The 26,454-nt window shown below is 47.3% G+C and overlaps 1 protein-coding gene across 1 annotated transcript in view; it reads right to left on the reverse strand.

Moving 5' to 3' along the window:
* LOC122940825 (alpha-2-macroglobulin-like) overlaps nt 1-26,454 on the reverse strand; it is a 154,347-nt gene that overhangs the window by 86,854 nt on the left and 41,039 nt on the right. Inside the window, exon 13 of the mRNA XM_044297611.1 lies at nt 7,955-8,021. Coding sequence (XP_044153546.1) covers nt 7,955-8,021 — 67 coding nt within the window. The remainder of the gene's footprint in view (nt 1-7,954; nt 8,022-26,454) is intronic.

A 26,454-nucleotide genomic window follows, 5' to 3' on the forward strand; every position in this document is an offset into this window, starting at 1 on the left:
ATGAAGTCTGGCCTGAAGTTAATTCAAAATAACCAATAGAAAGAATAAAGTATGAATAATGTCAGTACAAGACTTTAAAGGGAACCTGTCACCAGGATTTTGTGTATAGAGCTGAGGACATGGGTTGCTAGATGGCCGCTAGCTCATCCACAATACCCAGTCCCCATAACTCTGTGTGCTTTTATTGTGTAAAAAAAACGATTTGATACATATGCAAATTAACCTGAGATGAGTCCTGTACGTGAGATGAGTCAGGGACAGGACTCATCTCAGGGTAATTTGCATATGTATCAAATCGTTTTTTTAACACAATAAAAGCACACAGAGCTATGGGGACTGGATATTGCGGATGTGCTAGCGGCCATCTAGCAACCCATGTCCTCAGCTCTATACACAAAATCCAGGTGACAGGTTCCCTTTAAATATTAAACGTGTTGAGCGTAAAAAAAAACGCTAAGTCTATAGAATTGCTCTAGAGCTGTGATGCCCAACTGACAGTCTGGAGGAAGCAATTACCTTGTTGTGTCACCTCAAAGGATGGCAGATTTTTATGGACTAGTACCTTCTCTACGATATCTGTATATTCCGAAGAATGTAAGATTTTTTCAGTTTTTATCTCTGTTATGGTGGCACTACTCTATCTTTTTAATTAGGTAAAATGTATGGAGGAAATGCTAGCCTCAAGCAGGTCAGGCCACAGGCTCCAGCTATCATTTTAAACTGTCATATTTTTTATTTATTTACTAGTTTATTAGAGCTAGGCATGTATACCTGAGTTAGTCTGTCCATTACTGTCAAAAGATCTGTAATTACCTTATAATAACAGCTTTCATTAATGTCTCCTGTCCCTTTCCACTGGTCTCTTAACCCCTTAAGGACACAGGGCGTACAGGTACGCCCTTGTGCCCTGGTACTTAAGGACACAGGGCGTACATGTACGCCCTGTGCATTTTCAATCACCGCCGCGCGGCCGGCGGCGATCGGAACCCCGTGCCTGCTCAAATCATTGAGCAGGCACTTGGGGCAAATGCGTCGGGGGGTCCGGTGACCCCCCCATGTATGCGATCGCAAAAAACCGCAGGTCAATTCAGACCTGCGGTTTTCTGCGTTTCCGGGTTATTCGGGTCTCTGAAGACCCGATAACCCGGAACAGGATGGTGATGGTGGTGTGATTTCACTCCACCAATCACCATCCAGCGATCCTGAGTGGTGATGGTGACATCACCACTCAGGATCGCTTTCTGATTGGTCAGGGGGCGGTGCGGCGGCAGATTCAAAAGAGGCAGGCGCCCCTCTCCTCCTCCTTTTGTGTTCCAGCGCCGGAGGAGAGAGGAGCTGCCTGCTTGTGTCCACCATCGCTGCCAGCACCCCTGATCTGTGCCCCCAGGACCCGATCTGTGCCCCAGCACCCCATCAGGTACATAGGGACAGCTAGGGAAAGTTTGGGATAGGCAGGGAAAAAAAAGGGAAAGTTAGTTTTTTTTTACTTTTTATTGCATCACCCTAGTTAGGGTGTCTGGGGTCCACAGCACAGCTGTGTGACCCTAGACCCCCCAGGGGTGCTGCCACTTGCCCCCCTCCCCCTGCCACTTGCCCCCCCCCCCCCCACCTTTTTTGGGGTGCTTTTTTTTTTTTTTTTTTTTTTGAGTTCGCTGACTGTGACCGGCACTTAGCGTCCGGCCACTGTAAGCGCATCGCACACCCCACCGCTGATCAACTTCGGACGGTTGATCAGCAGTTTTGAATTTTTTTTCCTCACTTTTTTGCCCTTTTTTTAGTTAGTTTTATTTATTTTTTTCTGTTAGTTTTAGGGTGAGTTCGTGAACACCCGTGCCCCCTCACACACGCACACCAAATAAAGAGTTACACACACGCACATATACACGCAGACACACACTCCCCTATGGCCCGCCGGACGTTCTCGGCCGAGGAGGCATACGCCCAGCTTGCCTCCGAGTCCGAGAGTCCCAGTGAGGATGAGGATGACCCCACATTCCTGTTGTCATCCGCATCCTCCTCATCATCTAGCGATGATGATGAGCCCCCAAGGCGGCGGAGACGCCGCCAGGCGGAGCAAGGGGACCGCCATGTTAGGGACCCTGTGGCCCACACTAGTACGAGCAGCTCTGGGGCTCGTACTGGTTTCCCGGCCCACCAGTTAAATCCACCGGAGCACCCTGCCGGTGAACTTGTCTGGTGTAGCCCAGAGCGATACGAGCCCGTGATTCCTGATTTTGTAGGCCAATCAGGAATCCAGATTTCCACAGTGGGCTACACTGAATATGACTTTTTTTGTCATTTTTTCAGTGACTCACTGGTAAATCTGATGGTGGAGCAGACGAATCTGTACGCCCAACAGTTCGTCGCTCAACACCCGGGCTCCTTTTTGGCCAGGCCCGGTGGCTGGACGCCGGTCAGTGCAGCCGAAATGAGGACATTTTGGGGCCTCGTGCTGCATATGGGCCTGGTCAAGAAACCCAGTGCCAGGCTGTACTGGAGTGGGGACGTCCTATATCAGACCCCACTTTACAGTACGGTTATGACACGCTCCCGGTTTGAGGCCATCAGGAAATGTCTGCATTATTCCGATAATGCAGCATGTCCACCCCGAGGTGATCCTGCCCATGACCGTCTGTACAAGATACGGCCGGTCATCGATCACTTTGGGGCCAAATTCATGGAGGCCTATGTACCTGGAAGGGAGGTCGTGGTTGATGAGTCTCTCATTGCGTTCAAGGGGAGACTCATTTTCCGCCAGTATGTGCCTTCCAAGCGGGCGAGGTATGGCGTGAAGCTATACAAAATTTGTGAGAGTACCTCAGGGTACACTTACAAATTTCGTGTGTACGAGGGGCGAGATTCCCGGATTCAACCACCAGAATGTCCCCCCACTCTGGGTGTTACCGGGAAACTCGTGTGGGACCTTATGTACCCACTGCTGAATAAGGGTTACCACTTGTACGTGGATAACTTTTATACCAGTATCCCCTTGTTCCAGTCCCTTGCCGCCAGATCCACGTCCGCTTGTGGGACCGTGCGGAAAACTCAACGCGGCCTCCCTGCCCACCCCCTTCAGGTACCCATCCCCAGGGGTGAGACCCGTGCCCTTACCACTGGAAACCTGTTGCTGGTCAGGTATAAGGACAAGAGGGATGTCCTTATGCTGTCCACAATTCATGGTAACGACATCACCCCTGTCCCTGTGCGAGGTACCGCGGCAACGGTCCTCAAGCCCGATTGTATCGTCGCCTACAATCGGTATATGGGAGGAGTTGATCTCTCGGATCAAGTCCTCAAGCCATATAACGCCATGCGCAAAACCCGGGCATGGTACAAAAAAGTTGCGGTCTACTTGGTGCAGGTTGCCATGTACAACTCTTTTGTACTATCCCGAAGCGCTGGCAGCACAGGGACATTCCTCCAGTTCTATGAAGCAGTCCTCAAGGCCCTGATCTTTTCGGACCGGGAAAGAGCAGGCCGGAGTACCTCGGGAACTGTAGGCGCCCGGATCGTCCCTAGCCAACACTTTCCAGGTGTGGTCCCCCATACTGGAAAGAAGGGACGAACCCAAAAAAAGTGCAGAGTGTGTCGCAGGAGGGGGATACGGAAGGACACGACTACTCAGTGCGACACATGCCCCGATCATCCGGGCCTCTGCATTGACGGTTGCTTCAGGGAGTATCACACTTCCATGGAGTACTAAATTTATATCCCAATTTAGGACTGACATGGGATAAAAAAAAAAAATGGTTCTCAGACTTGAGACACCCAAAAAAACTAAAATAATTTATTAAAAGTAGACATAGGTATTGCCGCGTCTGTAATAATCTCCTCTATAAAAATGCCCCATGACCTAACCCCCCAGATTAAGGCTGCTTTCACACTAGCGTTCGGTATTCCGTTCGTGAGCTCCGTTTGAAGGAGCTCACGAGCGGACCCGAACGCAGCCGTCCAGCCCTGATGCAGTCTGAATGGAGGCGGATCCGCTCAGACTGCATCAGTCTGGCGGCATTCAGCCTCCGCTCCGCTCGCCTCCGCACGGACAGGCGGACAGCTGAACGCTGCTTGCAGCGTTCGGGTGTCCGCCTGGCCGTGCGGAGGCGTGCGGATCCGTACGGATCCGTCCAGACTTTCAATGTAAGTCAATGGGGACGGATCCGTTTGAAGATGCCACAATGTGGCTCAATCTTCAAGCGGATCCGTCCCCCATTGACTTTACATTGAAAGTCTGGACGGATCCGTACTAGGCTATTTTCACACTTAGCTTTTTTTTGCTAAAATAATGCAGACGGATCCGTACTGAACGGAGCCTCCGTCTGCATTATTATGGGCGGATCCGTTCTGAACGGATCCGCCCGAACGCTAGTGTGAAAGTAGCCTAACACGGTCCAGAAAAAAAAAAAAGGTGCAAAAAAAGTTTTTTTTTGTCACCTTACATAATAAAAAGTTTAATAGCAAGCGATCAAAAAGTCATATAGCCCCCAAATTAGTTCCAATACAACCGTCATCTCATCCCGCAAAAAATGAGCCCCCACATAAGATAATCAGATAAAAAAAAAAATTGAAAATGACTCTTAGACTTTAGAGATACAAATTTTTTTTTAGGGTATCAAAAAGGATAATATAGTCTAAAACCTAAATTATTGTAAAAAAAAAGTTGACTTATTAGGTATCGCCACGTCCGTAAGAATCTCCTCTATAAAAATACCCCATGACCCAACCCCCCAGATTAACACAGTAAAAAAAAAAAAAAAAAAATAGGTGCAAAAAATTTTTTTTTGTCACCTTACATAACAAAAAGTCATATAGCCCCCAAAATAGTGCCAATAAAACCGTCCGCTCATCCCGCAAAAAATGAGCCCCCACATAAGATAATTGGCTAAAAGAAAATTAAAAAAATTACACTTAGACTTTAGAGATACCCAAAAAAAAAGTTGTATCAAAAAAGATAATATAGTCAAAAACCTAAATAATTGTAAAAAAAAGTAGACTTATTAGATATTGCCGCGTCCGTAAGAATCTCCTCTATAACAATATCCCATGACCTAACTACCCAGATTAACACGGTTAAAAAAAAAACAAAAAAACGGTGCCAAAACCGCTATTTTTGGCACTTTTCCATTTCAGTCCGTTTTTTCCGGTAAGAAAACAAGGGTTAACAACCAAACAAAAGTTAAAATTTATTACCCTGATACTGCAGTTTACAGAAACGCCACATTTGTGGTCGTAAACTGCTGTATCCGTAAAAGGGAGGCTGCAAAAGGAAAGGACCGACATGGTTTCTGGAAGGCCGATTTTGATGGCCTTTTTTATTGACACCATATCCCTTTTGAAGCCCCCCTGATGCCCCCCTAGAGTAAAAACTCCCTAAAATTGACCCCATCTAAGAAACTACACCCCTCAAGGTATTCAAAAATGATTATACAAACTTTATTAACCCTTTAGGTGTTCCTCAACAGTTAATGGCAAATGGAGATGAAATATCAGAATTTCAATTTTTGGTAACCTTACCTCACAAAAATGTAATATAGAGCAACCAAAAATTATATTTACCCTAAAAATACTCCCCCAAAAAATGCCACCTTATCCCGTAGTTTCCAAAATGGGGTCACTTTTAGGGAGTTTCGACTCCAGGGGTGCATCAGGGGGGTTGAAACAGGACACGGTGTAAATAAACCGGTCCATAAAAATCAGCCCTCCAAAAACCAAACGGCGCACCTTTCACTCTACGCCCCGCTGTGTGGCCGTACAGTAGTGTACGGCCACATATTGGGTATTTCTGTAAACGGCAGAGTCAGGGTAATAAAGATACAGTCTTGTTTGGCTGTTAACCCTTGCTTTGTTAGTAGAAAACATGGGTTAAAATGGAAAATAAGGCAAAAAAATGAAATTTTCCAATTTCATCCCCATTTGCCAATAACTCTTGCGCAACACCTAAAGGGTTAACGACGAATGTAAAATCAGTTTTGAATACCTTGAGGGGTGTAGTTTCTTAGATGGGGTCACTTTTAGGGAGTTTCTACTCTAGGGGTGCATCAGGGGTCTTCAAATGGGACATGGTGTAAATAAACCAGTCCATAAAAATCAGCCCTCCAAAAACCAAACGGCGCACCTTTCACTCTATGCCCCGCTGTGTGGCCGTACAGTAGTTTACGGCCACATATTGGGTGTTTCTGTAAACGGCAGAGTCAGGGTAATAAAGATACAGTCTTGTTTGGCTGTTAACCCTTGATTTGTTAGTGGAAAAAATGGGTTAAAATGGAAAATTAGACAAAAAAATGAAATTTTCCAATTTCATCCCCATTTGCCAATAACTCTTGCGCAACACCTAAAGGGTTAACGACGAATGTAAAATCAGTTTTGAATACCTTGAGGGGTGTAGTTTCTTAGATGGGGTCACTTTTAGGGAGTTTCTACTCTAGGGGTGCATCAGGGGTCTTCAAATGGGACATGGTGTAAATAAACCAGTCCATAAAAATCAGCCCTCCAAAAACCAAACGGCGCACCTTTCACTCTATGCCCCGCTGTGTGGCCGTACAGTAGTTTACGGCCACATATTGGGTGTTTCTGTAAACGGCAGAGTCAGGGTAATAAAGATACAGTCTTGTTTGGCTGTTAACCCTTGCTTTGTTAGTGGAAAAAATGGGTTAAAATAAAAAATTTGACAAAAAAAAGAAATTCTCAAATTTCATCCCCATTTGCCAATAACTCTTGTGCAACACCTAAAGGGTTAACAACGTATGTAAAATCAGTTTTGAATACCTTGAGGGGTGTAGTTTCTTAGATGGGGTCATTTTTGGGTGGTTTCTATTATGTAAGCCTCGCAAAGTGACTTCAGACCTGAACTGGTCCCTAAAAATGTCGTTTTTGTGTAAATTGCTGAAAAATTTCAAGATTTGCTTCTAAACTTCTAAGCCTTATAACATCCCCAAAAAATAAAATATCATTCCCAAAACAATTCAAACATAAAGTAGACATATGGGGAATGTAAAGTCATCACAATTTTTGGGGGTATTACTATGTATTACAGAAGTAGAAAAACTGAAACTTTGAAATTTGCTAATTTTTCCAAAAATTTGTTAAATTAGGTATTTTTTGGTGCAAAAAAAAATATTTTTTTGACTTCATTTCACCAGTGTCATGAAGTACAATATGTGACGAAAAAACAATCTCAGAACGGCCTGGATAAGTCAAAGCGTTTTAAAGTTATGAGCACTTAAAGTGACACTGGTCAGATTTGCAAAAAATGGCCTGGTCCTAAGGTGTAAAAAGGCTGTGTCCCTAAGGGGTTAAAAGACCATTGCTATGGCTTGTCTGTCTTCGGCTAATCATAAAACAGAAGACGGAGGGGCGGTGCTCCACACTGCATGGCTGCATTAGTCTTCAGAGTAAGGAGGCGTGTCTCTCAGTAATCCAATCTGATTGGCTGGCAGGAAGCTACTGGCTACAGAAAATGTGTATGTGAACTGAGGGAAGTTAGTTTTGGCCTCAAATAACTGGCAGAGGAGCCATCTTGAGAAGATCCTCATATTGTAAGATTCAAAACAGCTGTAACTAAGGGGAAAACTCAAGGAAAACAGTGGTATGTGAAGAAAATAAACATTGCTTTATGCATAATGCTGCTGCAGCAGTAACATATGCTAAAATTGTTTTTTTTTTAATAAAAACATGACAGTTATCCTTTAAGTACCTGACAAGTAATAATTTATACATATATACATACATAGCTACTACAACCACAATTCATTGTTTAAAACCAACATACAATAAAGTGCTCAAGTAATGCCACTACTAAGTAATTACTACTAATTCTACTATTATATTAGTAAACATATGATAGAGTACATAGGCAAATGCATGCTGATACACAATCACATAAATGGACAGTATTAGTTATCTGTGTCTTATCAATTGGGGGTCCCTATAGAGATAGTAAAGTTATGTAATTTCTTACCTTTATCTATACTTCTTATTGGTATTTCCAGCTGTCCAGAGTATTTTATAGAAAATCTCGTAATGACCTAAACATGAAAATTTGTAAAATGAAGTGCAGTAAAAAATATAAGTTGGCTGAACTTTTTTTCTTATCTGGTTAACTCTTTATATTTGGCAGCTTTAGAGGGAGGAACTACTTTGAAATCTCCAGCTGTTATCATCAAGGAAAGCTGTGGCACCTAGGTATATCTCCTACAGCAGGGATCAGCAACCTCTGGCACTCCAGCTGTTCTAAAATTACAACTCCCACAATCCTCCTTTCAATTCTGAGGGAGTTACAAGAAAAGCTGGGTAAATTTGAAGGCTGGGAGTTGGAGTGCTGAAGATTGCTGACCCCTGTCCTACAGCAACATGTAGTATTACATGGAAACCACTGAAGTCGATGAGAAACTGTCAGGTCCAACATGCATTCCGATCTGTTAGCAGCAGGTTATGGAGCAGGAAGAGCTGAGCAGATTGCTACATAGTTTTGTAGCAAATTATTCAGTATAATCTGTATCTTATGAATTTAAATATCTGTTCTAGAGATGGCCTTGTGGTTTGCCCCGGCGGTCGTTTCGCGGCGAACTTTGCGCGTTTGCAATTCGCTGAACATGCAAACATATGGCGATGTCCGCCGGCGCAATATTCTTTTGCAGTGCACCGAACTTTGACCCATGACACATCCATCTATTGATAGGGAAACAGTCGGCACTCCTCTTTGGTATTGTGGTGCTCGCGTCCAGGGTATGAAAAGACCCGCTTCAATATTCAAAAAGAAGACCGGCACTCACTGCTTGAAGAGATAGTTGGCTTTATTCAAAGCATAGATACAGCTTCATTCAGAGCAACACGTGTTTCGGCTCAACAACGAGCCTTTGTCAAGCATAGTGAAACTAAGTTGCAGAGAAATTCAAATAGTACGCCCTGACCGGCGCTCAAAACGTGGTGACGTCACATTGCCATGGTTACAATATGTCAACAAAATAAAGAGTTACTATTGTAACAGGAGAAGAAAAGGGGAAAGATGGCAAGCATGTGAAGCAAACATACAAAGAAGCCGATTGAACTAAAAAACAATAATAAATACCTTGAGATATCTCCATCTCTTACGGGCTAAACTTAATTCAAGGAATTTTCCATATTCCAATTTTGCATTATTTTCATTGGTTTCAATTTTAATTTTTTCTGTGACTAAAAAAGAAACAAAATCAATCAAAAAATGAAGCAATATTAATACCTCATAAGAAGGAACTCAATTCATACTCTCGATTAAGACCCTTTGGTTCCAGTGTCTGCAGAGTGTGGATCCAAAAACTTTCCCGTTTTTTAAGCATTAATAACCTGTTGCCTCCTCTACGTGGTTGCTGAATTTGTTCAATAATTTGAAATCTTAGTTGTGATATATTATGGGAACATCTGTCAAAATGAAAGGGAATGGGTAGTAGCAAATTTTTCTTCCGTATACTGGACTTGTGATTACTGAACCTATCTTTCATCCTGACAGATGTCTCACCAATGTACACCAAACCACAGGGGCATTTCAACAGGATCCACACTCTGCAGACACTGGAACCAAAGGGTCTTAATCGAGAGTATGAATTGAGTTCCTTCTTATGAGGTATTAATATTGCTTCACTGTTGAATATTATTATTATTTTTTTATTGATTTTGTTTCTTTTTTAGTCACAGAAAAAATGAAAATTGAAACCAATGAAAATAATGCAAAATTGGAATATGGAAAATTCCTTGAATTAAGTTTAGCCTGTAAGAGATGGAGATATCTCAGGGTATTTATTATTGTTTTTTAGTTCAATCGGCTTCTTTGTATGTTTGCTTCACATGCTTGCCATCTTCCCCCTTTTCTTCTCCTGTTACAATAGTATTCATTTAGTATTGCAAATCACTGATGAGTAGGGATGAGCGAACTCGAACTGTATAGTAATTTTGGGGTGTCCGTGACACGGACCCGAACCCGGACATTTTCGTAAAAGTCCGGGTTCGGGTTCGGTGTTCGTCGCTTTCTTGGCGCTTTTGTGACGCTTTCTTGGCGCTTTTTGAAAGGCTGCAAAGCAGCCAATCAACAAGCGTCATACTACTTGCCCCAAGAGGCCATCACAGCCATGCCTACTATTGGCATGGCTGTGATTGGCCAGAGCACCATGTGACCCAGCCTCTATTTAAGCTGGAGTCACATAGCGCCGCCCGTCACTCTGCTCTGATTAGCGTAGGGAGAGGTTGCGGCTGCGACAGTAGGGCGAGATTAGGCAGATTAACTCCTCCAAAGGACTTGATTAACTGATCGATCTGCAGCTGTGGATCATTGAGCTGCTGATCCTCAATTGCTCACTGTTTTTAGGCTGCCCAGACCGTTTGTCAGTCACATTTTTCTGGGGTGATCGGCGGCCATTTTGTGTCTTGTGGTGCGCCAGCACAAGCTGCGACCAAGTGCATTTAACCCTCAATGGTGTGGTTGTTTTTTGGCTAAAGCCTACATCAGGGTGAAGCTGTCACACCAAGTGCATTTAACCAGCAATAGTCTGTTCATTTTTTGGCCATATACAAAATCAGGGGCAAGCTGCGCCTGTCACCAAGTGCATTTAACCCTCAATGGTGTGGTTGTTTTTTGGCTAAAGCCTACATCAGGGTGAAGCTGTCACACCAAGTGCATTTAACCAGCAATAGTCTGTTCATTTTTTGGCCATATACAAAATCAGGGGCAAGCTGCGCCTGTCACCAAGTGCATTTAACCCTCAATGGTGTGGTTGTTTTTTGGCTAAAGCCTACATCAGGGTGAAGCTGTCACACCAAGTGCATTTAACCAGCAATAGTCTGTTCATTTTTTGGCCATATACAAAATCAGGGGCAAGCTGCGCCTGTCACCAAGTGCATTTAACCCTCAATGGTGTGGTTGTTTTTTGGCTAAAGCCTACATCAGGGTGAAGCTGTCACACCAAGTGCATTTAACCAGCAATAGTCTGTTCATTTTTTGGCCATATACAAAATCAGGGGCAAGCTGCGCCTGTCACCAAGTGCATTTAACCCTCAATGGTGTGGTTGTTTTCTGGCTAAAGCCTACATCAGGGTGAAGCTGTCACACCAAGTGCATTTAACCAGCAATAGTCTGTTTATTTTTTGGCCATATACTACATCAGGGGCAAGCTGCGCCCGTCACCAAGTGCATTTAACCCTCAGTAGTGTGGTTGGTCAAGCTGTGACACCAAGTGCATTTAACCAGCAATAGTCTGTTCATTTTTTGGCCATATACTACATCAGGGGCAAGCTGCGCCCGTCACCAAGTGCATTTAACCAGCAATAGTGTGGTTATTTTTTGGCCATATCCCAGTCTAATTCTGTCACTAAATCCATACCGGTCACCCAGCGCCTAAATACTAGGCCTCAAATTTATATCCCGCTAAATCTCTCGTTACCGCTGTCCTGTTGTAGCTGGGAAAGTTATTTAGTGTCCGTCAAAGCACATTTTTTGTTCTGGGTTGAAGTACAATTCCCAATTTAGCAATTTCATAATTTAGTGGTTTCTGCTATATCAGAGCTATTTGAAATCTATCCCTAAAAGGGTATATAATATTCAAGGTGCACATTGGGTCATTCAGAATAACTTCACACACACCCGCTACTGTGTATTTTCAAGTCTAATTCTGTCACTAAACCCATACCTGTCACCCAGCGCCTAAATACTAGGCCTCAAATTTATATCCTGCTAAATCTCTCGTTACCGCTGTCCTGTTGTAGCTGGGAAAGTTATTTAGTGTCCGTCAAAGCACATTTTTTGTTCTGGGTTGAAGTACAATTCCCAATTTAGCAATTTCATAATTTAGTGGTTTCTGCTATATCAGAGCTATTTGAAATCTATCCCTAAAAGGGTATATAATATTCAAGGTGCACATTGGGTCATTCAGAATAACTTCACACACACCCGCTACTGTGTATTTTCAAGTCTAATTCTGTCACTAAACCCATACCTGTCACCCAGCGCCTAAATACTAGGCCTCAAATTTATATCCTGCTAAATCTCTCGTTACCGCTGTCCTGTTGTAGCTGGGAAAGTTATTTAGTGTCCGTCAAAGCACATTTTTTGTTCTGGGTTGAAGTACAATTCCCAATTTAGCAATTTCATAATTTAGTGGTTTCTGCTATATCAGAGCTATTTGAAATCTATCCCTAAAAGGGTATATAATATTCAAGGTGCACATTGGGTCATTCAGAATAACTTCACACACACCCGCTACTGTGTATTTCCAAGTCTAATTCTGTCACTAAACCCATACCTGTCACCCAGCGCCTAAATACTAGGCCTCAAATTTATATCCTGCTAAATCTCTCGTTACCGCTGTACTGTTGTTGCTTGGAAAGATATTTAGTGTCCGTCAAAGCACATTTTTTGTTCTGGGTTGAAGTACAATTCCCAATTTAGCAATTTCATAATTTAGTGGTTTCTGCTATATCAGAGCTATTTGAAATCTATCCCTAAAAGGGTATATAATATTCAAGGTGCACATTGGGTCATTCAGAATAACTTCACACACACCCGCTACTGTGTATTTTCAAGTCTAATTCTGTCACTAAACCCATACCTGTCACCCAGCGCCTAAATACTAGGCCTCAAATTTATATCCTGCTAAATCTCTCGTTACCGCTGTACTGTTGTTGCTGGGCAAGATATTTAGTGTCCGTCAAAGCACATTTCTTGTTCTGGGTTGAAATACAATTCCCAATTTAGCAATTTCATAATTTAGTGGTTTCTTCTATATCAGAGCTATTTGAAATCTATCCCTAAAAGGGTAGATCATATTGAAGGTGCACATAGGGTCATTCAGAATAACTTCACACACACGCTTCTGTGCATTTCCAAGTCTAATTCTGTCACTAAATCCATACCGGTCACCCAGCGCCTAAATACTAGGCCTCAAATTTATATCCCGCTGAATTTGAATACAATACATTGGGCCAAATAATATATTTGTTGTTGTGGTGAACCATAACAATGAGAAAAACATCTAGTAAGGGACGCGGACGTGGACATGGTCGTGGTGGTGTTAGTGGACCCTCTGGTGCTGGGAGAGGACGTGGCCGTTCTGCCACATCCACACGTCCTAGTGTACCAACTACCTCAGGTCCCAGTAGCCGCCAGAATTTACAGCGATATATGGTGGGGCCCAATGCCGTTCTAAGGATGGTAAGGCCTGAGCAGGTACAGGCATTAGTCAATTGGGTGGCCGACAGTGGATCCAGCACGTTCACATTATCTCCCACCCAGTCTTCTGCAGAAAGCGTACAGATGGCGCCTGAAAACCAACCCCATCAGTCTGTCACATCACCCCCATGCATACCAGGGAAACTGTCTCAGCCTCAAGTTATGCAGCAGTCTCTTATGCTGTTTGAAGACTCCGCTGGCAGGGTTTCCCAAGGGCATCCACCTAGCCCTTCCCCAGCGGTGAAAGACATAGAATGCACTGACGCACAACCACTTATGTTTCCTGATGATGAGGACATGGGAATACCACCTCAGCATGTCTCTGATGATGACGAAACACAGGTGCCAACTGCTGCGTCTTTCTGCAGTGTGCAGACTGAACAGGAGGTCAGGGATCAAGACTGGGTGGAAGACGATGCAGGGGACGATGAGGTCCTAGACCCCACATGGAATGAAGGTCGTGCCACTGACTTTCACAGTTCGGAGGAAGAGGCAGTGGTGAGACCGAGCCAACAGCGTAGCAAAAGAGGGAGCAGTAGGGCAAAAGCAGAACACCCGCCGCCAAGAGACTCCGCCTGCTACTGACCGCCGCCATCTGGGACCGAGCACCCCAAAGGCAGCTTCAAGGAGTTCCCTGGCATGGCACTTCTTCAAACAATGTGCTGACGACAAGACCCGAGTGGTTTGCACGCTGTGCCATCAGAGCCTGAAGCGAGGCATTAACGTTCTGAACCTGAGCACAACCTGCATGACCAGGCACCTGCATGCAAAGCATGAACTGCAGTGGAGTAAACACCTTAAAACCAAGGAAGTCACTCAGGCTCCCCCTGCTACCTCTTCTGCTGCTGCCGCCTCGGCCTATTCTGCTGCTGCCGCCTCGGCCTCTTCCTCCGCCTCTGGAGGAACGTTGGCACCTGCCGCCCAGCAAACAGGGGATGTACCACCAACACCACCACCACCACCTCCGTCACCAAGCGTCTCAACCATGTCACACGCCAGCGTTCAGCTCTCCATCTCACAAACATTTGATAGAAAGCGTAAATTCCCACCTAGCCACCCTCGATCCCTGGCCCTGAATGCCAGCATTTCTAAACTACTGGCCTATGAAATGCTGTCATTTAGGCTGGTGGACACAGACAGCTTCAAACAGCTCATGTCGCTTGCTGTCCCACAGTATGTTGTTCCCAGCCGGCACTACTTCTCCAAGAGAGCCGTGCCTTCCCTGCACAACCAAGTATCCGATAAAATCAAGTGTGCACTGCGCAACGCCATCTGTAGCAAGGTCCACCTAACCACAGATACGTGGACCAGTAAGCACGGCCAGGGACGCTATATCTCCCTAACTGCACACTGGGTAAATGTAGTGGCAGCTGGGCCCCAGGCGGAGAGCTGTTTGGCGCACGTCCTTCCGCCGCCAAGGATCGCAGGGCAACATTCTTTGCCTCCTGTTGCCACCTCCTCCTTCTCGGCTTCCTCCTCCTCTTCTTCCACCTGCTCATCCAGTCAGCCACACACCTTCACCACCAACTTCAGCACAGCCCGGGGTAAACGTCAGCAGGCCATTCTGAAACTCATATGTTTGGGGGACAGGCCCCACACCGCACAGGAGTTGTGGCGGGGTATTGAACAACAGACCGACGAGTGGTTGCTGCCGGTGAGCCTCAAGCCCGGCCTGGTGGTGTGTGATAATGGGCGAAATCTCGTTGCAGCTCTGGGACTAGCCAATTTGACGCACATCCCTTGCTTGGCGCATGTGCTGAATTTGGTGGTGCAGAAGTTCATTCACAACTACCCCGACATGTCAGAGCTGCTGCATAAAGTGCGGGCCGTCTGTTCGCGCTTCCGGCGTTCACATCCTGCCGCTGCTCGCCTGTCTGCGCTACAGCGTAACTTCGGCCTTCCCGCTCACCGCCTCATATGCGACGTGCCCACCAGGTGGAACTCCACCTTGCACATGCTGGACAGACTGTGCGAGCAGCAGCAGGCCATAGTGGAGTTTCAGCTGCAGCACGCACGGGTCAGTCGCACTACAGAACAGCACCACTTCACCACCAATGACTGGGCCTCCATGCGAGACCTGTGTGCCCTGTTGCGCTGTTTCGAGTACTCCACCAACATGGCCAGTGGCGATGACACCGTTATCAGCGTTACAATACCACTTCTATGTCTCCTTGAGAAAACACTTAGGGCGATGATGGAAGAGGAGGTGGCCCAGGAGGAGGAGGAGGAGGAGGAAGAGGGGTCATTTTAAGCACTTTCAGGCCAGTCTCTTCGAAGTGACTCAGAGGGAGGTTTTTGGCAACAGCAGAGGCCAGGTACAAATGTGGCCAGCCAGGGCCCACTACTGGAGGACGAGGAGGACGAGGATGAGGAGGAGGTGGAGGAGGATGAGGATGAAGCATGGTCACAGCGGGGTGGCACCCAACGCAGCTCGGGTCCATCACTGGTGCGTGGCTGGGGGGAAAGGCAGGACGATGACGATACGCCTCCCACAGAGGACAGCTTGTCCTTACCCCTGGGCAGCCTGGCACACATGAGCGACTACATGCTGCAGTGCCTGCGCAACGACAGCAGAGTTGCCCACATTTTAACCTGTGCGGACTACTGGGTTGCCACCCTGCTGGATCCACGCTACAAAGACAATGTGCCCACCTTACTTCCTGCACTGGAGCGTGATAGGAAGATGCGCGAGTACAAGCGCACGTTGGTAGACGCGCTACTGAGAGCATTCCCAAATGTCACAGGGGAACAAGTGGAAGCCCAAGGCCAAGGCAGAGGAGGAGCAAGAGGTCGCCAAGGCAGCTGTGTCACGGCCAGCTCCTCTGAGGGCAGGGTTAGCATGGCAGAGATGTGGAAAACTTTTGTCAACACGCCACAGCTAACTGCACCACCACCTGATACGCAACGTGTTAGCAGGAGGCAACATTTCAATAACATGGTGGAACAGTACGTGTGCACACCCCTCCACGTACTGACTGATGGTTCGGCCCCATTCAACTTCTGGGTCTCTAAATTGTCCACGTGGCCAGAGCTAGCCTTTTATGCCTTGGAGGTGCTGGCCTGCCCGGCAGCCAGCGTTTTGTCTGAACGTGTATTCAGCACGGCAGGGGGCGTCATTACAGACAAACGCAGCCGCCTGTCTACAGCCAATGTGGACAAGCTGACGTTCATAAAAATGAACCAGGCATGGATCCCACAGGACCTGTCCGTCCCTTGTCCAGATTAGACATTAACTACCTCCCCATAACCATATATTATTGGACTCCAGGGCACTTCCTCATTCAATCCTATTTTTATTTTCATTTTACCATTATATTGCGATGCTACCCAAAGTTGAATGAACCTCTCCTCTGCCTGTGTGCTAGGCCTAAATATATGCCAATGGACTGTTGCAGTGGTGGCTGACATGAAGCCTGATTCTCTGCTATGACATGCAGACTAATTCTCTGCTGACATGAAGCCAGATTGTCTGTTACGGGACCTCCCTCCTCTGCCTGGGTGCTGGGCCTAAATTTATGACAATGGACTGTTGCAGTGGTGGCTGACGTGAAGCCTCATTCTCTGCTATGACATGCAGACTGATTCTCTGCTGACATGAAGCCAGATTGTCTGTTACGGGACCTCTCTCCTCTGCCTGTGTGCTAGGCCTAAATATATGCCAATGGACTGCTGCAGTGGTGGCTGACGTGAAGCCTGATTCTCTGCTATGACATGCAGACTGATTCTCTGCTGACATGAAGCCAGATCCTCTGTTACGGGACCTCTCTCCTCTGCCTGTGTGTGTGCTGGGCCTAAATATATGCCAATGGACTGTTGCAGTGGTGGCTGACGTGAAGCCTCATTCTCTGCTATGACATGCAGACTAATTCTCTGCTGACATGAAGACAGATTCTCTGTTACGGGACCTCCCTCCTCTGCCTGGGTGCTGGGCCTAAATATATGCCAATGGACTGTTGCAGTGGTGGGTGACGTGAAGCCTCATTCTCTGCTATGACATGCAGACTAATTCTCTGCTGACATGAAGCCAGATTGTCTGTTACGGGACCTCTCTCCTCTGCCTGTGTGTGTGCTGGGCCTAAATATATGCCAATGGACTGTTGCAGTGGTGGCTGACGTGAAGCCTCATTCTCTGCTATGACATGCAGACTAATTCTCTGCTGACATGAAGCCAGATTGTCTGTTACGGGACCTCTCTCCTCTGCCTGTGTGTGTGCTGGGCCTAAATATATGCCAATGGACTGTTGCAGTGGTGGCTGACGTGAAGCCTCATTCTCTGCTATGACATGCAGACTAATTCTCTGCTGACATGAAGACAGATTCTCTGTTACGGGACCTCTCTCCTCTGCCTGTGTGTGTGCTGGGCCTAAATATATGCCAATGGACTGTTGCAGTGGTGGCTGACGTGAAGCCTCTTTCTCTGCTATGACATGCAGACTAATTCTCTGCTGACATGAAGACAGATTCTCTGTTACGGGACCTCTCTCCTCTGCCTGTGTGTGTGCTGGGCCTAAATATATGCCAATGGACTGTTGCAGTGGTGGCTGACGTGAAGCCTCATTCTCTGCTATGACATGCAGACTAATTCTCTGCTGACATGAAGACAGATTCTCTGTTACGGGACCTCTCTCCTCTGCCTGGGTGCTGGGCCTAAATATATGCCAATGGACTGTTGCAGTGGTGGGTGACGTGAAGCCTGATTCTCTGCTATGACATGCAGACTAATTCTCTGCTGACATGAAGACAGATTCTCTGTTACGGGACCTCTCTCCTCTGCCTGGGTGCTGGGCCTAAATATATGCCAATGGACTGTTGCAGTGGTGGCTGACGTGAAGCCTCATTCTCTGCTATGACATGCAGACTGATTCTCTGCTGACATGAAGCCAGATCGTCTGTTACGGGACCTCTCTGCTCTGCCTGTGTGCTAGGCCTAAATATATGCCAATGGACTGTTGCAGTGGTGGGTGACGTGAAGCCTCATTCTCTGCTATGACATGCAGACTGATTCTCTGCTGTCATGAAGGCAGATTGTCTGTTACGGGACCTCTCTGCTCTGCCTGTGTGCTAGGCCTAAATATATGCCAATGGACTGTTGCAGTGGTGGGTGACGTGAAGCCTCATTCTCTGCTATGACATGCAGACTGATTCTCTGCTGTCATGAAGCCAGATTGTCTGTTACGGGACCTCTCTGCTCTGCCTGTGTGCTAGGCCTAAATATATGCCAATGGACTGTTGCAGTGGTGGGTGACGTGAAGCCTCATTCTCTGCTATGACATGCAGACTGATTCTCTGCTGACATGAAGCCAGATTGTCTGTTACGGGACCTCTCTCCTCTGCCTGTGTGCTAGGCCTAAATATATGCCAATGGACTGTTGCAGTGGTGGCTGACGTGAAGCCTCATTCTCTGCTATGACATGCAGACTAATTCTCTGCTGACATGAAGCCAGATTGTCTGTTACGGGACCTCTCTCCTCTGCCTGGGTGCTGGGCCTAAATTTATGACAATGGACTGTTGCAGTGGTGGCTGACGTGAAGCCTGATTCTCTGCTATGACATGCAGACTGATTCTCTGCTGACATGAAGCCAGATCCTCTGTTACGGGACCTCTCTCCTCTGCCTGTGTGTGTGCTGGGCCTAAATATATGCCAATGGACTGTTGCAGTGGTGGCTGACGTGAAGCCTCATTCTCTGCTATGACATGCAGACTAATTCTCTGCTGACATGAAGACAGATTCTCTGTTACGGGACCTCTCTCCTCTGCCTGGGTGCCGGGGCCTAAATATCTGAGAATGGACTGTTCCAGTGGTGGGTGACGGGAAGCCAGATTCTCTGCTATGGAACCTCTCTCCAATTGATTTTGGTTAATTTTTATTTATTTAATTTTTAATTTAATTCATTTCCCTATCCACATTTGTTTGCAGGGGATTTACCTACATGTTGCTGCCTTTTGCAGCCCTCTAGCTCTTTCCTGGGCTGTTTTACAGCCTTTTTAGTGCCGAAAAGTTCGGGTCCCCATTGACTTCAATGGGGTTCGGGTTCGGGACGAAGTTCGGATCGGGTTCGGATCCCGAACCCGAACATTTCCGGGATGTTCGGCCGAACTTCTCGAACCCGAACATCCAGGTGTTCGCTCAACTCTACTGATGAGTCTTCATTTGTAACTCTTTATTTTGTTGACATATTGTAACCATGGCAATGTGACGTCACCACGTTTTGAGCGCCGGTCAGGGCGTACTATTTGAATTTCTCTGCAACTTAGTTTCACTATGCTTGACAAAGGCTCGTTGTTGAGCCGAAACACATGTTGCTCTGAATGAAGCTGTATCTATGCTTTGAATAAAGCCAACTATCTCTTCAAGCAGTGAGTGCCGGTCTTCTTTTTGACACATCCATCAGGTGGGACAGGACAGCCAATTGAGAAGTTTCAGCATATGGACACACCCCCACCCTATAAAAGAACCCGATCTGGCAGCCATTTTACATTCTGTGTTTGGCCAGTGTAGGGAGAAGTTGCTTTGTGGAGCAGGGACAGGCTGTTAGGGAGACTAAACGATAGCTAATAGGGCCACACACATCCTTTTAAGGACTGGTATAGGTGTTCTATCGATAGGTGTGATATACTGAGGGGTGTGATATACCTATAATATACTTTCTAATATAGAAAGTATATTATAGTGCATTTGTACTGTGCAGCAATTGTGTTTGGCTCTGCTGCGATACCACAGCTATATAGAGGGACAAGCGCTATTGGAACAACTATTTGCAACGGGTGTGATATATGTACCTGTTGCCCCCAAAAAAACTGATTGAGGGGTGTGATATACTTTCTTCCTCAAAATACTGATTGAGGGCTGCAATATACCTGTTGCCCCAAATAAACAGGGTGGTGGGATATAACTGTTGTATAAAAAATAATAATTGAGGGGTGTGATATACCTGCTACCACAAAATACTGATTAAGGGGTTCGATATACCTGTTTCCACCAAATATTGATTGAGGCCTGTGATATACCTGCTTCCACAAATACTGCTCTTCTCTAGGGACTTAGGCACAGGGTCATTTTGAAAATGACAGGCAGAGAAAGAGGCATGCCGTTCTGCAGGGGTGGTAGGGGTTGGGCAGGTGCAGCAGGCCGGAGCCTAAGTGGGAAGTTGGAGAAGGCGCGATAACTTCAAAGGGCGCACCAGAGTTGTTTGAGTGGCTCACTCACCCTTCCGCTTCTGCACCTTCCTCATCCTCTGTATCTGCACACTTCTCACTTTCTGCTGTGTGCACCCCAAATACACCACCACCACTACCACCAACGTAGCCCCTCCACTGGAGTCAGGAAATTATTTTCCCATCCATTCCCAGACCTTACCTATGCGCAGCCATTATTGACATCGGATGAGGAAGAGGAGGTAGCAACGGCCGCTACCCAGCGGTCTGATGACAGTACCCAGATCAGCTCAAGCATGGAGGTACCCGCTGTTGATGCCTACTCAAATGTCAGTGGTGGTGTAGGTGATGATGATGATGTGTTGATGGATGTCACGTGTGTGCCCACAAAAGAGAAAGAGGAGGGGAGTTTAGAGGGAGAGATGGAGCAGCAGAGAGGGAGGAGAAGGAGAAAGAGCAGGCACAGGAGGCAAAAAGCAGACTGCAGAGCTTCAGACACAACCCCTCTTCACTCCATTCAGCAGAGCAGCAGGTTACCTTACCAACTTCAGACACGCACAGTTTGTCAGTGAGTCTGCACTGTGACTGTCTCTTCTTTGTGGGACAGGAGGGGGAGGGGAACTCTTCGAGCTGCTGCTGGATGCTGCTTCATGCTATTTAGTTGTTTTACTGCTTCCTTAAGCAGTTTGCCTCCATGACACCTGCCCCCCCCCCCATATCCTGTCCTATCTCATCCTCATGGATCCCCTTCTGTCTCCTTTCCGCCCTCATGTATCCAGAGCTCCTGTTCCACCCTCTTATCTCCTGTTGCTGCCCTGCACAGACCCTCCTGCCACTACTTCTTGTATGAATTCCCCTCAGAACCCCTTCAACCTACTTGCTGTGTTCACCCATCCTGTCCATCCAAGGCCCCAGGCCTCTGTCTCACTCCTCTGCCTCTCATTATGGTGGCGTCTGAACCGCATTCACTATAAGGACCTTCTAACGTCACAGGGTCATGTGACTGTGATCCCCACCCCGCACTGTGCCCCCTTATACCTTGCATTGTGCCCTCTTACCACACCCTATACAGTGCCCCTAGTCCTTCCCTGTACTGTGCTCTTTTATACCCTTTTATCCGGTCACTGAATGGCGGGGTTATCCGGTCACTGTACAGAGGTGTTATCCGGTCACTGTATGGTGGTGGTATCCAATAACTGTATGGCCATAACTGTATCAGTTTCCCTGCCCACGTCACCTTTTTTAGACCTGGCATGAGCGGGAAAAAGATGCAGATTGCAGTGCTGAGGACCTTTGCATCACAATCTGTGCCAGAAATATGCCTAATATGGACATATTTTTATATAATAAATGACCCCCTAATTGTATTAGGGCTAATATCTTTGTAGTATATAGATTCTAGTGTATTATATTGTTCCCTGTATTTCCCAGTAGATAAATGATCCTTGGGAAACACAGTCCTCAACTCTGACCACCAGGACCGGGTAGCGCTCTGTCAGTACATGGAGCCTCCCCTCTCCGCCCCGCTGCTCCGCTGTGCACTGGTGCTTATTCTGACACTAAGGTTGGGTTCACATCCCATTTCTGACATCTATTTAATGCATACCAAAAATGTATACGTTAATAGATGCCTCAGACTGATGCCGTACAGTGGCGTCCGTTCTCCATACAGTTCTATTGCAAAAAAATATATATATTAACGTATGCATTTTTTTACTGGACTCTGCAGGATACAAAAACGTAGAGTGCTGCACATTTGTATACATCAAACTGATAGGAAAAATGTGATGTGAACTGGGTGGCGGGGGGCGTACTAAAATTTTCCATGGTGCTCAGTCAGTTCTAGCTACATCACTGCACAGCTCCTTCTCTCCTCCAGGCCTGGCCCAGCAGTGACGTCATGACGTGTGTCTCACTGCTGCAGTGGGCCTGAGGAGAGAAGGAGCGCAGGGAGCTGCGGTTTGTGAATGACAGGACTGCCGGCTCCCCTGCGCTCCAGCAATGATAGGTATGTGAGGGGGCCACTGGGGGGGACATTACACTGTGAGGGCCTCTTACACAGTATAATAACCCCCAGTGCCCCCCATTTAGTATAATGATCCCCAATGACCCTCCATTTAGTAGGATGACCACCAGAGACCCCATTCAATATAATGACCCCCAGTGACCACTATACAGTATAATGACCCCCAGTGCCCCCCCGAGGGCCACTGTGGGGTCATTATACTGTGTGTGGGGACACTGGGGGTCATTATACTGTTTGGGTGCATAGGGGGGTCATTGTACTGTGCGAAGGGCCACTAGTGTTCATTATACTGTATAGGGGCCACTGGTGGTCATTATACCATGTGGGAACAATAGAGGGACATGTAAATGTACAAAAATGCCTCAAGGGGGCCCACTGGGATTTATTGCCCAAGGGCCAACATGAACCCGGAGCCGGCCCTGCCTCCAGCCACAAGTTCTTTTCTGTCAGGTGAATGCCTAAAAATGTTTCTAGGCTCCAGCAGGGCACATTTTTGAGAGTTTCCCTTTAAGACGCATAAAATTGGCCCATGATTAAAATACATATTTTTTGTGGGAATTTTGGTCATTGATCCCCCTCTGGCATGTCACTGTCCATGTTGTGGGACTATTTGTGCACTTCTAGTAAGTATTTGGTGGCTGCAAATATGACCTGAAGGTTTTTCAGGTTCGCCTGCTCTTAAAGTCAGAGGGGCCTGCCACGAACGCGCAGTTCGCGAACATTTGATTGTGAGCGCCCGTTCGCGTTCGCAAACAGTCCTAGCCAATGTTCGTCCATTACTAATCTGTTCTTTCTATTTTTAGGCATCCAGTGAGTGGTCGTAGTAAGTGATTGACAGCTACTGTATTTCTGGATGCACATTCATACAGGGAAGCCTGTCAATCACTGCTAAGACTGCACACTGGACTCCAGTCCTAAGCATAGAAAGAGAAGGGATTTCAAGCATTAAATTACAAGTTTTACAACAAGACACTGAGGCTCCTATTGCTATCTCCTTCTTCACTGTCCACCAATGGCAGCAAAGAAAAGTTTACATAACAGAACGTAACCATAGTAACATACACCCTCCCCTCACAGTCCATATAACAGACGTCTCCTCCTATAGATCCTCCTTTTTCTTTGCTGCTGCCACCAAGATAAGTGCACGTTTTTTACAGCTCCTTTTGTTTCAAGCTGATTGTGTTTTTTCACTTATTTTTGCTGGTATTTGGAGTTTTTTCTCTGCTTTACTGAGCACTCCTTGTAGCGCTATTGTACTATTGTTATCCCCTGTGCTGTTCTCTCCCCCCTGTGGGCAGCCTTTCGCCAGAGTTGTGATTATTATTGCTGTTTCTGCTTCCCCCCTTTTATCATATTTGTTTCCACGCTTGGCGGTGACACTGTCACCCCTCTATCTGTTTCCGCTTGTGCATTTTACCTGTCCCGGCGCATCGCTTCCCGCGCTCTTTCCTCCGGCGTTCCCCGGCCATCTTGGTTCCCCTCTCTTTGGCCGTTCCCGCCTATTCTCGCGGGATTTCGGCGGCCATTTTAGTTTCCTTTGGCTTGTTCCCGCCGGGTCTCACGAGCCATTTTCATTTTGCCGCATGTTACCTGCGATCCGGTCATCCCTCTTCTGCGGTCTGCATACTGGGTAACTAACCCGGATCTTTACGCTCTCCCTGCCATTGTCACTCATCTTTTGGCTACCACCTGTCCCTAGGGGGTTGGATTTATAGATTATCAGATATATTTCTATATATAATACTACTTCCGCCATGCCTCGCTCCGATCCTCCTGAGGCTACCTCACCTCCTTCCCCTGATAGGGATCCTCAGGTTAGGGATGAGACCCAGGCCGCAATTACTGCTGCAATGGACTCTATGTCCTCTGTGCTGTCTCAGATGATAGCACAAGCGCTGGCTGGCCACCCTGTCTCAGGGTCTTTTCAGCCCGCTGCCCCCACAGCTCCGCAACCTCCTGTTACGAATCTTCCTGTATCATAGGAACAATTGACTGGTGCGCCTCCGGCCACCCATGAACGCGTGCATAGATCACGTAAAAGAGCCTTTCCGCGCCAGGCAGAACGGGCGCTGCCTTGGAAATGCGCTAGAGCGCAACAAATGAGTGATTCTGACGCCGATATTGGCTCAGATGAGGAGGCCATTGCTGAAGCCAGTGTTGACTCAGAGGAAGAGACGCATTTGCTACCCAATGCCCCTCTTTGCCCCACTCCTTCCACTTCTCAAGTGAAGGATTCCTCTTCCGCAGTCACTCCGGCGTCTTCCCTAGTTGACCCTTTGGGAGAGCCCATGTTTGATCCTGACGCCCTCCACCATCCCAGATTGGCGGAGTGGCTCCCTACGGATCATGTGGGCAAATATCTGGAATATTGGGTCCTCCGCCCCCTTAGCAAGGAGGCTCGCAGTAAGATGAAAGCGGAATGTCCCAGGCCTATAGTGCTTAATAAGGTATGTGACACCCCTGTGGTAGACCCCAAAGTCACGCAGTTTCTTGCCAAGTCCGGCTGGAATCCCTGTATAAGGGGTTAGATTCCGCGCTACGCAGTTGCCAGGATAAACTCCTGGACGTATTCGGGCCTCTGGCCAAATAGTTTGAACTGGCTGAGAACGCCAGAGCTGATGGATCCCCTATTGACCCAGAGGAGATGAGGAACTGGGTCCAGAGAGCGATCTGTATCTCTGGTAATGCCAACTCCTCTCTGGCAATCGAACGCCGCAAGGATATTTTGTTTAAAATAGATAATAAACTGGCCAACCTGGCCCTGACCGAGACCGGCGCAGATGCCCAAGGTCATTTATTTGGCGACTCCTTCATAAAGGATTTGAGTAGATTCATGGAAGCATTTACTGCCCTTGATAAGGCCCAATCCTCCATTAGGAGAGTCTTCCAGGGGCAGGTCTCCACCAGGACCGGCAGTAGTAGTCCGGCCGTTCCAACTTTCAAGCCCGCAGCTCGGGCAGAGGCTCCTTCCATCAGCGTCCTGCTTTCCAGGAACAGAGGTTCCCGTCTCCCTTCTTCCCTGCCAGAGGCGGACAGTGGCGTGGCAGGTCCCACAGAGGAAATCTGGCTTCAAGACGCCCTTTTGGTAAGTCCTCCTCCGACAGGGGCTTCTTCGGATCATTGCATAGGGGGCAGACTCCTTTATTTTTCCCTTGCTTGGGCGGCAATAACATCCGACCCTTGGGTTCTATCCACAATAAAGGGTTTCCAAGTGGAACTCGTGGGGTCTCCGGACCTTATTTCCCCCCTCCCACAACCCTACTGTCTCGCCCCGACTCCGCACTGGTGGATATAGAACTCATGTCCCTCTACCACAAGCGAGCGATCGAGCGGGCCCCGCCATCCCCGAGGGGAGTCATCAGCCCTATTTTTCTGGTCTAGAAGAAAGGGGGTCAGATGTGCCCAGTCATCAATCTGCGAGCTCTGAATGGCATTGTCCGCTATTGCCACTTCAAGATGGAGGGCATCCATCTGCTCCGAGATCTTCTCATGCCGAGCGATTGGCTAGTGAAGCTGGATCTCAAGGACGCTTACTTGACGGTCCCCATTTCCATCCTCTCCAGGGACTTGCTGCGTTTCCTATAGAAGGGAGAGATTTGGTGGTTCTCATGTCTCCCGTTCGGCCTTTCCTCGGCACCTTGGTGTTTCACGGAGCTAATGCGGCCGGTTGTGGCTTGGCTCCGCAGTCATGGGGTCCGCCTTATAATATATCTGGACAACATTCTCCTCATGCACCAGTCGGCCGCGACCCTGCTGGATCACCTTTGCTGGACGACGGATGTTCTTTCCCGTCTCGAGTTTCTCGTCAATCACGAGAAGTCGTGCTTGGTGCCATCGCAGAGGATGGAGTTCTTGGGATTTACCGTGGACTCGGTGTAGGAATCCCTCTCCCTGCCCGCGATGAAACTGCGTTCCATACGCAAGCAACTCAGACATGCCCTCTCCATGCCTCAGTTGTCTCTACGCCATCTGGCCAGGATTATCGGCCTCCTCGCATCTTTGATCCAAGCGGTGTTTCCGTCCCGCTTGAACATAGCGCACCTCCGCTCGGGCTCTGCGTTCGCAGACACTCTGACCCTGGAT

Source organism: Bufo gargarizans, chromosome 6 (assembly GCF_014858855.1).
Source record: "Bufo gargarizans isolate SCDJY-AF-19 chromosome 6, ASM1485885v1, whole genome shotgun sequence".
NCBI lineage: Eukaryota > Metazoa > Chordata > Amphibia > Anura > Bufonidae > Bufo > Bufo gargarizans.